Here is a 17,220-nt window from a genome sequence, read left to right on the forward strand (position 1 = left end):
CCGTGGGGGAAGATGAAGTGGAACTTCAGACGGCAGAGATTGAGGGGGCAGCTTCATTGGCTTCGGAGGAAAATGACGAAGGGCAGGGCCAGTTAGGCCGGGGCCTTTCAGGATTAGGACAGCTTGTAGACAGGGGCAGGATGAGCAGGAGAGACAGAGCTCAGGCGAGGAACAAGGACCACCCCCTCCTGATCCGAGAGCATGGAGAGTGGAGAGAAGGCGAGAACAGCACAGACTGTGCAGGCTGCTTGGGAGAAGAATGCCCTGCCAATCTTCACAAGGCACACCTGGGGAACTTAAGGAGACGCTGTGGGGAAGGGCATTTGTCAGGAACAAATGCTGAGTTCCTGAGTGGTTGAGTACTGATGTTTGAACTTCCCAAGAGTCCTTGCATTCTTTCTGGCTTTCTGATCTAACTACCTTTGCTTCCTGAACTCCTTGATTTGCCCTGCTGGATTTATTGCGGTGCAGCCTTGGGGTACACAGTGCTGAACTATTTGCAGCCAGAGGCTGCTTGTGTGTGTGTGTGTGGGGGAGTTGACATCATCTTGCTCTGGGGCTGGCCAGAAACGTGGGCATTTTGGGGGAAATTGGGAGCAATACAGGGGCGGTTTGAACTGCCAGCTGTTTGCGTTATCTCTGTGCCATGTCCCGGGTTATCACAAAGGGCTACATTTGAGAAGTGGTTGTGAGCGATCACATTTTGTAAGATTTGTTTAGGAAAACGTAAAGTGTGAACCATCTTTGTTCTTTCCTAGAAAATGTCAAGGCCTACTTCAAGCGGGCAAAAGCTCACGCTGCCGTTTGGAATGAGAAGGAAGCCCGAGCAGATTTTGTGAAGGCAGCCCAACTGGATCCTTCGCTGGCGGCCGCAGTGAGAAAAGAGTTAAGGATCCTGGGAGAGAGGATGAGATCGAAACACGTGGAGGATCGCAAGAGATACCGGGATCTGTTCCAGCAGCCTCTCTCAAAAGGGGCAAGTGAAGTATCTGAAGAAACTTCTGCAGAACAAGAAGAGGGGGCTGGCAATGATCTCGCAGCAGAAAAGAAGCCAAACAACCCAGAAGCTATGAAGCGCGAGAGAGAATTTGGGGCAAAAAAGAATGAAACAAATGAAGGAGAGAAAGGGATGTTAGTAAAGGTTGAGGAAAGAGAGAGAAAAGATTTTGTCTCTCAGGAAGAAATGGAAGAAACAGTGGCTGCAAATCAAAAAGGAGCACAAGATGTCCAGAAGGAAAGGCAATTATTTCCTGATTCTGAAAACTGCACAGTAGAAAGTTCTGAGAATCAACAACGATTAGGGCCGGGACTACAGGAGGTGAAAGGAGAGGTTGAAGCTGCGGAGGTGAATTCTAAGGGCTGGGATGAAAATGGAGAGATTGATTTTATAACACTGAGAGAAAAGCAAGACCTCAGAGCCACCTATAGTAACTCTTATGGGATGGCAGTAAAGTCCATGAATGTCATGGAAGAAGAATCCAGAGAAGGACACCATGAGACTGAAGAAGAATCCAGAGAAGGACACCATGAGACTGAAGAAGAATCCAGAGAAGGACACCATGAGACTGAAGAAGAATCCAGAGAAGGACACCATGAGACTGAAGAAGAATCCAGAGAAGGACACCATGAGACTGAAGAAGAATCCAGAGAAGGACACCATGAGACTGAAGAAGAATCCAGAGAAGGACACCATGAGACTGAAGAAGAATCCAGAGAAGGACACCATGAGACTGAAGAAGAATCCAGAGAAGGACACCATGAGACTGAAGAAGAATCCAGAGAAGGACACCATGAGACTGAAGAAGAATCCAGAGAAGGACACCCTGAGATTGAAGTGAGGATTGGGCTGGGTATTTTCACTGGAAAAGGAGAATATGAAGGAAGCTGTGAGAACAGAGAAACTGAAGGTCATCATTCTCATTGGAAACAGGCCAATGTGGATCTTGGCTCAGAAGAACATCTCAAGGAAGGTACGAGAGTCAAGCATTTTGAAGAAAAGGATTGTTCTCAAATCCAACAAGAAAAGTCCCGAAGAGGAATGGAGGCATCAAATGATTTGGATTGGGTAGAAGAAGTAGCTTTGAGGATGGAAAAAGGGGGCATCGGTGACCATTCCAAGCCAGAAATATTATCTGGACACAAAACAAGTCCAAGTTGTTATGAGGCAAGCCCTGAAGTCAGAGGGTCAGCGGCTGAAGAAAATGGGGAAGAAATCATCATTTATGGTGCAAACGCAGAGACGAGCATCAGGGAAGCGAGAGAGGACCACCAAGAAAAAGCTGGACATGATAAGGAAGGAATCAACATCCTGGTCAGCTCTGTAACACAGGAAAAGGTTGAATGGGATGATTTAGGACTGAACTACTTTGAGGCAGAGCTAATTCCCAGCACTGAAGCTAAACATTGAAAGATAGGACCGCAGGGAACGCCTTCCGACATGGAGCAGGTGGATTTGCAAGTCACGTGGGAAGATCCTGAAAAAAGAGGAGGCACTGGGCAAATCTGAGGAGAAGAACCTCTTTGGGAATGCTTTCAGATGTCAGGAATGGAACAGGGAGATTAGGATGAGGCCTCATTTCTCATGCATTGCGCAGAAGACAAAAGACAAAGCGTTTACTCAGGAGAGATGGCTGGGTTGGAAACAGCAGGGCAGCGGCAGGCTTCTATCCCAGATCAGACTGCCTTGATGCAGGAGAAAACTGGTTTCCAAGAAGGAAAATAATCTGAAAATGACAGTATGAAAGCGAGCCAGTTGACTAGCTTACCTTTGGGAACAGAGCCAGCTTGAAGATTCTTATGTCCTTTGTCTGAAGGAGCCACCTCGACCTCTTGAGAAATAACATCCCAATACTAAGATCTCATGATCCCAATAAGTCACTTAGCAGTCAATCAGTCAATCAGAATAGAGCTGGAAGGGACCTTGGAGGTCTTCTAGTCCAACCCTCTGTTCAAGCAGGAGACCCTGTACTATTTCAGACAGGTGGCTGTCCAATCTGGTCTTAAAAACCTCCAGTGATGAAGCATCCACAACGTCTGAAGGCCAGCTGTTCCACTGGTTACTGTATATTTCAGAGTATAAGACGCTTCCGAAGTATAATACGCACCTAGATTTGGGGGAGGAAAACAAGGGAAAAATATCTGCCTCTCAGCAATTTGCCTCCTTGCAACAAACACTACAGACAATATACACTGCTTGTAGTGTTATATTTCAGACTATACTTGTACAGATGCTGTTAAAATTGATGCGCTTTCTGGATGTATAGTTATTCTCTGCTATTTAAAAGAATAGCACTTTTTTAAAACAATAGAACTCTTCAGATCAAGCATTTATTTTAAAAAGCTTCTTCATTTTGTTAAGTTTTCTAGAATAATAAGAAAGCAGTCTTTAAAAAATAAGTCTAATAATTTAAACATTCTATAGGCATTTATAGTTGTTGATTTACCTCCTTGTAGCAAACAGCCTGATCAGCACAAGAAAAAAAAAATCTGCCTCCCAGCAATTTGCCAGTGGAGCAAACAGCAATTTTCACTCTCAATTTCTCCCGATCATCAGCTGTTTCAGGCTGCAGGGATTGCTATAGCTTATGGAAGCCTCCGCAAGCCCCCCTTTGCTCCAAAGAGGTAAATTGCTGGGAGGCAGAAGCCAAAGGGGTCGTTCCCTTGGGTGGGTGGGCTACAGTATATAAGACCACCCAAATTTTCACCCTTTTTAGGGGGGGGGAAGATGCGTCTTATACTCCGAAAAATACGGTAATTGCCCTCACTGTTAGGAAGTTTCTCCCTAATTAGTTTAATTAGCTTCTCTCCTTGATTAGTTTCCATCCATTGTTTCTCATCTTGCCTTCTGATGCTTTGGAAAATAAGTTGACTTCCTATTGGTTGGCAGCCCCTCAAATACTGAAATACTGCTATCATGTCCCACCTAGTCCTTCTTTTCCCTAGACTGGCCGTACCCAATTCCTGCAACAGTTCTTCGTATGTTTATTGTCTCCAGGCCTTTAATCTCCTTAGTTTCTCTTCTTTGTACTTTTTCCAAAGTCTCAATGTCTTTTTTGTAATGTGGTGACTAAAACTGGATGCAGTATTCCAGGTGTGGTCTTACAAAGGATTTATAAAGCGGAACTAACAGTTCGTTCTTCTCTTATTGCATTACATCTAAACCCAAGAGAAGGTATCCTGGCTCCTGGCTGGCCTTTCTTTGATCTGGCGGCGTTTTTGTGAAATTAAATATTGAGTGACCTTTAGCGTCATAAATCTGCTGGTGTTTTCCATTAGTAAAGATGAAATAGTGATTGCTAACACTCAGTAAACTTTCAAATAAAAGTGAGCAATGTACGTTGGACTCAGTTGGGCTACTCTGACCTTTCAAACAATGTACTGCCCAAAACAGTAAGTGCAAGCTAGGGTAAACAAAAAACAAAAAACTAGATTGGTTTAATCCCATTTTCATCCGATTCCATGAATTATTTGGACAGCTTTCAATTTATTTCATGTTCTGCTCACAGGATATAATTTGCAGAGGTCTCTTGGGTTGACATCTAAAACCTTTCAGGGCCTTTGCTTTAAAATGCAATAATATCTGGATGTTTGAATTCTACCCCCGTCCTGAGAAAAAATAGATTAAAGGGTTTGGGCCACAATCAGTAAGGGAATAATTCACTGACTTTTACCCTCCAAGTTTCTTGTGAAGTTTTATAAGAGTAAAGTGGAAGAAATGTCTTTCCTGATGTTATTGGAAGGGAAGGATGGATATTTGATATCCCCAGGCCCATGTAAAAATTAAGTACAGGTAGTCCTCGACTTACGACCATGTGTATTTTTTTTGCTAAGTGAGACCTTTGTTAAGTGAGTTTTGCCTCGTGTTATGACCTTCCTTGCCAGAGTCGTTAAGGGAATCCCCTGCAGTTGTTAAATTAGTCACACGGTTGTTAAATGAATTTAGTTTCCCCACTGACTTGGCTTGTTGGAAGGTCGTAAAAGGAGATCACACGACCCCGGGACGCTGCAACGGTCATAATTGCGAGCGCGGGAATGTTGCATTGGTCGCAACTATGAAAAACGGTCATCAATCGCTTTTTTCCGTGTTCTTGCAATTTCGGTCACGAAATGAACTGCTGTAGGTCGAGGAATACACGTAAGGCATTTCCATGTAATGAACAGAAGATGCAACCGGCTTGGCCCCGTTTTCCAAGGCAAGCAACAATCCCAATAAAGGCACCAAAGAAAACAACAGAAATACAAATTTATTGTCGGCGTTTTGCAGAACAGAAGAAATGGAGAAGACGTGAGTGAAGACATTAGAACCTGTTCAGATTAGTTTATTTTCTCCTGATCTTTAGAAACCCCTCCTGTATTGGGCCCCCCGTTCACTTGCTTTTAACCCAGTGATTCCTCCCCTCATTCCATCGCCAAACCAATCTGAGTTTATTCTTGGCTGGTCCTCTTCTGTGGTTGGACCACAAAAGATGTCCGGGAAGATCAAAGGGGAAGAATATGATATCCGTCTCTTTTGCGATGGGGTGCTGCACTTCCAGAGAATCAGTGCTGGCAATGGCCAGATGTCACAGAAAGGACCATCTATACATTAAAAGGACATCGCCAGCTGTTACATCCTTCACTGTTGGGTTCTTGGTGCTCTCTGAGTTGGGTTTTCTTGCAGATGTTTAATGACCCAACTAGGTAACCTCATCAGTGCTAGAAGGGATTGGGATTTGGTCTCAGTTTATATTCTAGTGGCTTGCCCTGTCAGTGTCGGTGGGAGTGATCTTGGTGAGGTTTAATGTTTGACTGTTGTTTACCGTCTGACTGTTTGCCTGAGTTGGTAGCCGCTTGATTGAGGTATTGTTTATTGCTTGATTGTTAAGGTAAAGGTAAAGCTTCCCCTTGAACATGTGTGCTAGTCGTTCCTGACTCTAGGGGGCGGTGCTCATCTCCGTTTCAAAGCCAAAGAGCCAGCGGTGTCCAAAGACATCTCCATGGTTATGTGGCCGGCATGACTCAATGCCGAAGATGCACGGAATGCTGTTACTTTCCCACCAAAAGTGGTTCCTATTTTTCTACTTGCATTTTTACCTGCTTTTGAACTGCTAGGTTGGCAGAAGCTGGGACAAGTAACGGGAGCTCACTCCATTATGCGGAGCTAGGGATTCGAACTGCCGACCTTCCTGATCGACAAGCTCAGCATCTTAGCCACTCAGCCACCGCGTCCCTCCCTTGATTGTTAGTCTAGTATTAATCTTGGGGTCAACCAGGAACATTCTCACCAACCCTGAACAGGGCACTGCAAGCCAACTTCTGCTTCCTAATCCTAGTAATTTCAAGAAGCACCTAGAGAAGGAATCTAGCCCAGTTTCATACATATCAAACTGAAACTCTATATGGGATTGGTACGAAACAGTACCAGGAAAACATATAGCTCTTGTGGGGTTGCATCCCCCAGTTCTCCCATGGAGAAAAATCACCAAAAATAGAAAGGGCTGGCCAGCTGTGGGAGTAGAATAGCGGGAATCGCAGCCGAACGCAACCCAAAGGCATTAATTCCAAGAGGCTGCCTCACCATCTGTTGTTAGACCTCCCATTCAACCTGGTCTCCTGCAGAGAGGCTGCAAATCCAGACAGCAGCTTCAGATCCACCTCCTTCTATATAGCCAGCAACCATCACAGACAGTTTTTAAATATTGACTGCCTGGAACCTACCCAAATATTCTCTTCCTCCACTATAACGTAACCCTACGTGCTACATCATCCTTCCCGGATTAACCTACTTTCAACATCTGTAGCCTTCCTGACAACTTGCAATGTTCTAATGAAGAACCATTCTTGGCCTCATCGCCAACTGAAGAGTAAAACCCCGAGGTGTGCCTTCTACTGCTACACCAACAACTTTAACAAATGAGAGCCACAAATGGTGTGATTTTCTAAGAGAGGTTTCAAGAAGCACGCCTCCATTTCAGGGGTGCATTGCTGCTGGTTTTACTACTGGTTCACACACACACATGCCTGCCAAACGCACGCTGTGCGGGCATGCACGGTTCAATATAAATTCTTCTTTGTGCATGTGCAGAACAATTTACAGTGAACTGTGCATGCAGAGTCACTAAAAACCAAAATGGCCGTGGCCCAGTGGCGTCGAGGGAACCGGTTCGGGGGCGTGGCAGGCCTGAGTCACTGCCGGTTCTGCGACCCAGGCCTGAATTCAACTACTGGTTCGGCTGAATTGGGAGCAACCCACCTCTGCTCCTTTTTGAACAGGTATGCTCTTCAGTCCTTGGAGCTGTCTTGAGTTTGTTTTCTTGTAGATGCTTCATTACCTAAACTAGGTTACATCATCCGTGCGCTGACGATCAGTGAACTGAGGATATTACCCAGCTGGGTAGTGAAATGTCTGCAAGAAAACCACAAACTCCAGAGAGCATCACGGACTCCACCTTTCAACCCGGAGCTACCAATATTCTCTTAGTATCCGCTCTTCAGTCCATGCTTTGCAAGGGAAAAATGCCGTATACTGAGATCTTGCTCCAAATGTTACACATTAAAATTCGACACTACGCAAACCATCCAACACACTTGACTAAAAACCCAAGTGATGTTTGCTTTAGAACAAATCGTACTTCACAATCTCCAACCAACCCACGTTGAGGCCTTTAATTCAGGGTTGTAAACATACCCTTCCTAATGACCGGAAATATATTCCAACAGTCATCATTGGCACCATTGGTACAGAACCGAAGAAGCTTCTCGGAGGAGAAGCGAAAGGTCTTCAGGTAGAAGATATTCCAGTTGCCTTTTTAAAAAAAAAACCTGCTTTGAGACAACCAAGACCCGGATGGCTGAGAATTTCCATAGATGCTGCTCCTAATGGGCACCCATGTGTCAGTACTGTGACAAAATGCACACTGAATGCATGCGAGGGTTGTGGATGCATGCTTTTCACACCCACCGAAGCTAACACGGCGCAACCGCAGGGAGCAGCCTTGCCTGGACCATGATTTCTAATCCCCTTCCGAATTTTGCTTTTCATACAGACACTTCTGTTCATTTCCTTTTTTAAAAAAAATCCCATAGATACAATGGAATCTGTATCACCCATCTACGCTTATGTCCCTGTGGGAAAACTTTGGGATATTTCCGCCTTGTGTTCTTACACACCAATGTACATTTATTACAAATCAGTGGAAATTAAAAAATATCTCGAATGATTCCAACAAGGATCACGTTGGTTAAAACGTAACACTCCAGGAGCGAGAAAAGCATACATAATTTATCCAGTGTGTTTGTACGTTTTCTTGCTCACGTCTTCTTTTTGACCAAAAGCAATTTTCCATGAAATAAAATATGCAAAGGAAGGATTCTCAGAAGACAAAACTGTCTCTTCAGTGTTTATTTTAAAGCTTAGAAGAGCTCCTTTCTAGAAAATCTATTTGAAATTTCTGGAGTCCTTGGTGCTCCCGGAACTTGGCTGTTTGATTGCAAATGTTTCATTACCCAACTAGATAACATTCAAGACACAGAGGTGAACCATATTTACGTAGCGTTCAAAAGAGACAACAACAAAGCTAAGAAAGAAACAAAAAGACCAAAACAGCAACCAACATCCAGATAAACAGAGGTGGTATTCAGCAGCTTCTGATGAATTCTAGAGAACCGGTAGCGGAAATTTTGAGTAGTTCGGAGAACCGGTAAATACCACCTCTGACTGGCCCCACCCCCATCTATTCTTTGTCTCCCGAGTCCCAGCTGATAGGGAAGGAATGGAGATTTTACAGTATCCTTCCCTTGCCCCCATGCCACGGCCACCAAGCCACGGCCACAGAACTGGTAGTAAATAATGTTGAATCCCACCACTGCAGATAAGCAGGGATTACCACCAGACAAACAAGACGGAAACAAAAAGACCAAAATAGTCTTCTCCAGCAACTAACATCCAGATAAGCAGGGATTACCACCAGACAAACAAGAAGGAAACAAGTAAAGAAACTACAAAGGAGAAAGCACAACCCCACCAAAACTGGAAGGGCAATCTACTATATAGGGAGCAAACCCCACTCCCTTCTAGCACTGATGATGTTATCCAGTTGGGTTATGAGACATCTGCAGGCAAACAGTCAAGCTCAGAGAGCACCAAGGACCCGGCAATACGAACCTTAATTATTGTTATTCTCTACTAGTGGTAGCACAAGAATCTGGGTAGCATTTCAGTCAATTATGCTTTCACTCTATGGTCTAATACTGAAGGTGCATGGGAACACCTCACCCCGTGCATTTTCCGTAACCTCATTGATCCACAGCCAAGGGTTTCGTGCTGCAATGTTTTCCCCACCACATCCAGCCAGAGCTGAAGAAGCTTCTTGGAGGAGAAGCGAAATGTCTTCCAAGAAAAACCAGACAGTCCAGTTGCCTCTTGAAAAAGAAAAAGCACCGTTGGGACAATAGGATGGATGAAAGAAAACCAGGCACCCAGCCCTCCCTGCTCCAAAGTCATTCCGGCGGAGATCAATCCAGTGCCAAAAGACAAATCTAGCCTTTTTTTGGGGGGGGGGGAAAACTACGCTAAAACAAACTTTCTTCCATTATGTTTTCAAAAAATCCACCGAACTAAAATTCAGCAGCAGCAGCAATTAAGACAGATCGAAAGAGGCCAGCCGAAATAAACATACAACCAGGAATTAGAATTTAATGCATGATGGAGTCCGTAACAGCACTTAAATACAAGATAGACAACATTGTATTTATGTGTGTGTGTGTACAGGCACACACACACACACACACAAATAAAACTATAAGGCTTTTTGTTATAAAGCTTATCAGTCCTAAGGCGGCTGCTGCTGCTGCTAAAATGAAGCCTTTCCAAAAATCTTGTTCTTTCTCTTTGAATTCTGTGAGGTTTCTGCCGGTTTCTTCCAAGATTTCCACGGAGCGCCCGTGTTAGGCGTGAAAATAACACCTCGTTTCACAAATATCCTAATCGTCGGGAAACCGTAATTTTCTTCCCGCGTTCTTAAATCGTCTTTTTCTTTGAAATATCTCTCAATCAGTTCTTAACGAAAGTAGCTTCACGTCTCCGCTGCCTTAAACTATTTGACCGCTAGCTTAAGCCAAATCCTCAGTCGGTCGCCCCAGCTCCAAGGTTGACCTCACAAAAGGCAACCACAATTCACAGACCGTCTAGGAGAACACATACCCCTTGTTTGTTTGTTTTGTTGGCGTTTTGTTTTGGCGGGAAAGATTTGTCCCCTCAAACTTTCTGTGGGGCCCTTTGATAGTTCCTCGAACCCGGGTCCTCTTTTGGGCACCCGGTTTGGACTTTGTGTCGCTGATCCTAGAACTCTCTTCCGGCAAGTCCCCTGAAGTCCCTTAAGCAGAGGTCTCCAGAGAGTCAAAGCTTGCACAGATCCTGAATAGCTCTCCTTTGAGGATGCGGGTGAGACCCGCCGCATGAGGGAAAGACAGAAGTGAAGAGAAAGGAGAATAGCAGTTGACAAGAACTGGTTAGATAAAGCCTCTAGCCTTCGGGAGGTGTTAGATTAGGGAGGTTGGACCTGGAAGAGAAAATGAAACAGAGTCATATCCAATGATGTTCATGATGGTACCCGTTGGTTTATTATTAAAAACTAGTGCTGATAACCCTTCGTTGCCCGGGTATTTATTTATAGGGGGGAAATTTCTGGCCCAAACGTAATTTCTAATGTTGGATTTTCCCCCTTACCAGAGGGAGCCTCCTTGTGGAGTACTGTGAAGCTGTTACCATGGCAACCCCACTGCACTGTACACTACAAACCATTTTAGGGCAGTACAGTAGAAGCCATTTTAAGGCACAACAGGCTGTATTGTAACAGAACACACACACACACACCGAGGGCTGTTAGGGGTGCCTTACCCCCATGGTATTTGTTTCCAGAGAGTAAGTTTGGTTGAAATTGCTCGAGGCGTTCCAGAGTTATGCTGGAACGTACAAACACACACACACACACACACACAGAGCCATTTTTATATATACAGATACAGTTTGGGAAAGCAGCAATGTTCAATTCTAGGAACAGATTGCGTCTCTTCAAGCAGCCACAGCTTTTTTTCAACTCCCACAGAAGCTTGAAAAAGAGTGTGCTGATTTCACGAAGGGCAGAGACACTATGTTGGCGGGAGATCCAAAGCGTTTGGGTCAGTGGTGGGTTTCCATTTTTTTATTTACTATCGGTTTGCTCGCACGTGTGCACGACACTTCTGTGCATGCTCAGAAGCGTCTGGGTGGGTGGGCGGAGCCTCCCGCCACTGCAATTACTGGGCCGCCCAATCTCGGCCGAACCGGGAGCAACCCACCTCTGGTCTGGGTCCAATCCAGTGGTGAAATTCAGCCAGTTCTAGCCAGTTCAGGCAAACCAGTAGCGGTGGCGGCAGGAGGCTCCACTCACCTACCCGGACGCCGTCATGTCCAAGTTTTGACATCCTGCACATGCGCGGAAGGTCCTGTGCCTGTGCAAAAGGTGTTGCGTGCGCTCATATTTGCGAACCGGTAGCAAAGTTAAGTTGATTTCACCCCTGGTCCAATTATTTTTGAAGTCTGTATGGATCCGAGTTATTTTGATGAGGGTCATGTCCCTTGTCAGGATTTATGGAATGCGTGCAACAGGATTGGGCGCAAAGATTTTTCACATCTTATGGGGAATGGACATTATCTACACCCCACACTCGTTTTTAGAAAGGATGAAGCAACGTCACAAGGAGGACGGATACATCTTGGTGTAAGGCATTGCCACTGAGCAAAAGCAGGTTTAATATTAACAAGCTGGGCAAAGCAATTAGCAAATCATTAGAGACTGGGCATTCCTGGCGCCAATCAGAAGCCCATGAGCCGGAAGCAATGGCTAAGAAAGATGGTGGCTTATACCAGCATTCTAAGTCTCTAGGAGAACTTGAGAGACTTCTTCAACAGGGCCAAGGGCTTAGATCTTTGTCCTGTTAGGAGAAAAGGGGATTGTAACTTAAAGGTAAAGGTTCCCCTCACACACATGTGGTAGTCATTCCTGACTCTAGGGGGCAGTGCTCAACTCCGTTTCAAAGCCGAAGAGCCAGCGCTATCCGAAGAAGTTTCCGTGGTCATGTAGCCGGCATGACTAAACGCCAAAGGCGCATGGAACCCTGTTACCTTCCCACCAAAGATGGTTCCTATTTTTCTACTTGCATTTTTCACATGCTTTCAAACTGCTAGGTTGGTAGAAGCTGAGACAAGTAATGGGAGCTCACTCCGTTACGCAATGCTAGGGATTCGAACCGCCGAACTATCGACCTTTCTGATCGACAAGCTCAGCGTCTTAGCCACTGAGCCACTGCAGCAGAGGCTATTAACTGTTTTGCTGCATAATATATTACTTCCTGCTGGGACAAGTAATGGGAGCTCATTCCAGCCAGAGGTCTGATCTCTCTTAAGACAAATTGGCTGGGGAAAACATCCCCACAAAATAGGTGTGTGAAAGTTGTTTTATGGCTTTCCACATGCATCCTTGCTGTTGGGAGGCAGACTTAAACTGAGATAATATGGGCCATCAGAAAATCCCTCCAACTTAACATACTTGTTGGAAACTGTTCATTGCACACTCTACCTCCGTTATTGGGGAAAGCATTCCGTAATTTCTCCATGATATCTTCTAGACACAGGCTGACATCCTGGGACTTTGTCTCTACTTCATCTGTGAGAAAGGAGAAGAGAAGTGGTCATGCCAAGAGATGGGAAAAGCACCCAAGATTTCTCTATCTACCTCCCAAATACTCTTGGGGAGATATAAGGGAACCTACTCTACCTAGCATTGCAAAGACCCCAGTCCTACCCCTATCAACATAGTTGACTGTATTATTTTCTTGGCTGCTACGTATTTTAAGTTTTGCATTTACCGGTACTTTTGTAAATTTGCATTATCATTTTTTCCCCCTCGCTGTTGTTCTCTGACCAGACACTAGTTGAGAAAAGTTTAGTTTAGTTTATTGTCATTGCACATCATGCAATGAAATTAAATGCCATCTTCAGTGTATATTTATAACTATAAAAATAAAACACAAACACACATCCTTCACATTCTATACAATTGAACTGAAAATCCGATGTTGAATTAATACTGCACTATACAGCAGAATTCCATATAGTTACTGCCCTGGGATAGAAGCTGTTTTTCAGCCTATTTGTCCTTGTTTTTATTATCCTGTGCCATCTGCCAGATGGTAATAGTTCAAAAAAAGGGTGCCCAGGATGAGATGGATCTTTAAGGATGTTTTGAACTTTCTTAAAGCAGCGGGAGCTAAAAAGCTCTTCCAAAGACGGGAGAGGGCAACCAATGATCCTCTGGGCAATGACCTTAACCCTCTGGTGAAAGGTGACTTTAAACATTGAGTCGCTGGTCTTCAACCTTGGCAACCTGAAGAGGTGTCGACTTCAACATGAAGCCCATTTTTAGCGAGTCACCAAGTGCCTAAAGGAGGAACTCCGGGAGAAGATACTTTGCCGAGAAGGAGACGCTTCACAGCATCACAAGACACCCACCTGCCATTTCTGTGTTTGGAGTGCTCGCATCTTTTTCCCTAGTCTGACTGCCTTCTGAGGGTTGAGGAGAAGAAGCCACGGTGGAGGTAGCAGAGCCTTCTTCTTTGGAATTGGCTGGTGGCTGGGAAGACGGCAAAGAAAAATTAACAAAGGCCCGCAGCCGCTTTTGAAATTACGCTAAGAGCTCTGGGTGAGCCTCAGGTTGCAAATTGTGCTTGCGAACCTCAGCGCAAGAAACATTCTATAAAAGAGAAACAGCACATAGATAGAAATGTGTCTGCAACATGTCAAGACTGGTTAATGCAGGGGGAGGCAGAAACTAAGATGAAGTGAAGGTAGGGCTGTAATAAAGTGGTTTTGTTCTCTTTTTTTCTGCTTGGGAGTTAAATATCGGATTTTCTGCAGAAAAATGGGAACAAGCAGATTGGAACAATTTGGTGAGGTTCGCTCCATCTGGAGACCATCCAACTGCATCCAGTGGTGGGGTGCAACTGGTTTAATAACCAGTTCGGTGAGTGTGGTTTTTTGCACACGCAGGTGCACTTTGCATGCGCCTGCGCCTAATGCGTGCTTTGCACACGCATGCAGCGTTAAAAAATCACCCGTTTTAAGCTTAAAAACGTACTTTATATGTCAGTGCCGGTGAGTAAAACAGCTGACGCACAGCAGCATCCACTCTGCCACGCAAATCAACGGAACTAAAAAAGCAGGGAAAGGGCAGGGGCGGGTGGGCGGGGCCAACTGCTCACCAGAGCTATTGGTTCATCCGAACCTGTCTAAACCGGCTGAATCCCACACCTGAACCTGTCCCCTTCTACAGAATAAATACTGGTGTGCACAGGGGTGAAATCTGGTTTTTTAACTACCGGTTCTGTGGGCGTGGCTTGGTGGGCGTGTCAGGGGAAGGATACTGCAAAATCCCCATTCCTTCCTGATCAGCTGGGACTCCGGAGGCAGAGAATAGATGGGGGCGGGGCCAGCCAGAGGTGGCATTTGCCGGTTTTCCGAACGACTCAAAATTTCCGCTACCGGTTCTCCAGAACCGGTCAGAACCTTCTGGATTTCACCCCTAGGTGTGCGGTTACCTGAAGAAGCAGCTCCCTCAGGCGCTGCAGCTGAGATTCCAACTGCTTGTTGTGGTCCTCCAAGATTTGCATCCGGGTCTCCAGGCGGCTCTTGTGCTGTCGAAGAATGCGGGCCTCGGCCAAGAGCTCTTCACTGGGTGGATCCTGGGCCGTTTCAGGAGCCCCTTGGGCGGACTCAGCCGCCTCTTCGTGCTTCCACTTCAGACGTCTCAGCTCCCCCTGAAGGACCCTGTGGGAAGGAAACCTGTTAGAACAGCCGGGTCTCAATCGCTGGACGGCAGCAGAAAATGAAGGTTTTTCACGGAAGAGAACATTGTAGCTCAGGGTTGAGCTTCAAATGTTCAAGCATTCCTTCCACCTCTTGATCAGAAAGCACCTTGCTTCCGATAAAGGAGAATATTTGTAGCTCAGGATTAAAATGAGAGGTCCTTGGTGCTCTCTGAGCTTGGTGCTCTCTGAGGAAGAGAAAGAGGAAGAGGAAGAAGAGGAGAAGGAGGAGGACTGTGGGGTCCTTGGTGCTCTCTGAGCTTGGTTGTTTCCTTGCAGACGTTTCATTACCCAACTAGGTAACATCATCAGTGCACTGGTGATGTCACCGAGTTGGATAATGAAACCTCTTTGACCAAGCTCAGAGAGCTCCCCAACAATTAAGGTTTCCTCTATCTCTTTGTTGCCATCTATTGGTTGTCTGAATATTTGCAGGATCGGGTAACCTTTAGATCCCACCAAGCGACCAGCAACAACTCACCAGATCAGTGTGTGTGTGTGTGTGTGTGTGTGTGTGTGTGTGTGTGTGTTATCCTTCCCAATCTGGTCCCCACGGATTAATTTGAGTTCAAAGAAAATTCCACCCCGGAATATTGACTGGGGATGTTGGGAGCTATTTTTGGCTTGTAACTCCCTGTATATTTAGAAACACAGCTCCCATGAGGTTTGCCATGTTGTGCTTCAGTGATTACATTATTGTAAATAAGGGTTGGGTTACCGGATCTGGCCTTCAAAAATGTAAATCGTCGGAAGAGAGAAGAAGAAAAAATACAGAAAACCTATTGTTAGCTGCCAAGAACTAAGGGCTGGATAGATAGAATTGTTCTGATCTAGCTCTTCCCCAAACCACGAAGCAGACTCCTTGCCCTGACCAAAAAAATATCTTGTTATTAAGTTACTGTGAATTCCTCTCATTCACATTACAGCAAAGTCTTTCAAGGGTGAATATACAGTCCCAGATCTTATCTGGCTTGGAGAGCTGACAGGCTCTCAAAACGTGTCAAGGAGCCTCTGAGAGTCATGAACCAATTAAGTGAACAAATTGTCTCCTGCAAACTCCATTCCCCTTTTGCTCCTCTTTTATGCCCTATGGGAGGGGCCATTTATCTGCCTTACTTATGGCCTTACTCCGAAGTCGACCCTTGTTCCTTAGCCATTCCCTTCGCCTGGCAACTCTGCCCATGCGCACACTGGGAACAGGCTCCAGCTATTCTTCTGCCTCACTGATGTCTGACTCTGAAGGCAGCTGATAACTGTCAGACAGCCCCATCTCTGCCTCCGACGCAGAGGCCTTGTCCAAACCTTCCCCAGACTCCAGGACCAGCCCATGTTCCTCCCCAACCTCCTCAGTGTCCGAATCTGCTGTCAGCTGTGCTGGCCGCTGGCAGGCCACAACAAGAATAACTGCCACACTATATTGCCAAAGGTATTCGCTCACCCATCCAAATAATCAGAATCAGGTGTTCCCATCACTTCCATGGCCACAGGTGTATAAAACCAAGTCCCTAGGCATGCAGACTGTTTTTACAAACATTTGTGAAAGAATGGGTCACTCTCAGGAGCTCAGTGAATCTCAGCGTGGAACTGTTGATAGGATGCCACCTGTGCAACAAATCCAGTCGTGACATTTCCTCGCTCCTAAATATTCCACAGTCAACTGTCAGCTGAATTATAAGAACGTGGAAGTGTTTGGGAACGACAGCAACTCAGCCACGAAGTGGTAGGCCACGTAAACTCGTCCAACATCAGTGTGTGACCTCACGAATGCGCTTCTGGAAGAATGGTCAAAAATTCCCATCAACACACTCCTGAACCTTGTGGACAGCCTTCCCAGAAGAGTTGAAGCTGTTATAACTGCAAAGAGTGGACCGATGTCATATTGAACCCTATGGATTAGGAATGGGATGTCACTTACAGTAAGTTCATATGCGAGAGGCAGGTGAGCGGATACTTTTGGCAATATAGTGTATCTAGCAATTACCTGGATTTTAGAAGACCAGATCTGGTGGACCCAAGGAAGGACTTCTGGAGTGCTGCAGTAGAGCACGTTCTTCCCCTGCAGAAGCCACCACTCCAGGGGTCAACACCATCTTACCTGTTTTCATCCTCCAGGTGGGCCAAAATTCTTTCCAGTTCTCCTTTATCATCTGTCCTGGTGCCATCCTGGGCCTCTTGGCTGGAGATAGGTTCTCCGTCGGTGACAGGGCTGGAATGGCGCAAAAGATATTGATCTTCATCCCTGTTGTGAATAGAGCTATGATGAGGTTGAGGTAGTGGAGAGAAAAGCAACCGGGGTTGTGAGAAAGGATGTGAATCGATGGAGAAGAGATGGAGATGCGG

At 45.6% G+C, this 17,220-nt stretch overlaps 1 protein-coding gene across 6 annotated transcripts in view; it reads right to left on the bottom strand.

Moving 5' to 3' along the window:
• Window positions 1-9,646: 9,646 nt before the first annotated feature.
• The window catches only part of DRP2 (dystrophin related protein 2), a 39,958-nt gene continuing 32,384 nt past the window's right edge, over window positions 9,647-17,220 (bottom strand). For 2 of the 6 annotated variants that reach the window (XR_014176300.1, XR_014176301.1), the window contains 6 exons: window positions 16,976-17,119; window positions 14,614-14,842; window positions 13,529-13,649; window positions 12,597-12,683; window positions 10,877-11,952; window positions 9,647-10,538 (listed from right to left, as the gene is read on the bottom strand). Coding sequence is in view for 2 of the 6 variants with exons in the window: in XM_081963870.1 (XP_081819996.1) it covers window positions 11,900-11,952; window positions 12,597-12,683; window positions 13,529-13,649; window positions 14,614-14,842; window positions 16,976-17,119 (634 nt within the window). In the remaining 4 variants the exon portion in view is untranslated. The remainder of the gene's footprint in view (window positions 10,539-10,876; window positions 11,953-12,596; window positions 12,684-13,528; window positions 13,650-14,613; window positions 14,843-16,975; window positions 17,120-17,220) is intronic. The other 4 variants (XR_014176298.1, XR_014176299.1, XM_081963870.1 and 1 more) reach the window with 4 other exon arrangements.

The sequence above is a fragment of the Natrix helvetica genome (genome assembly GCF_964273705.1).
Source record: "Natrix helvetica genome assembly, chromosome: 11".
Classification (NCBI taxonomy): domain Eukaryota; kingdom Metazoa; phylum Chordata; class Lepidosauria; order Squamata; family Natricidae; genus Natrix; species Natrix helvetica.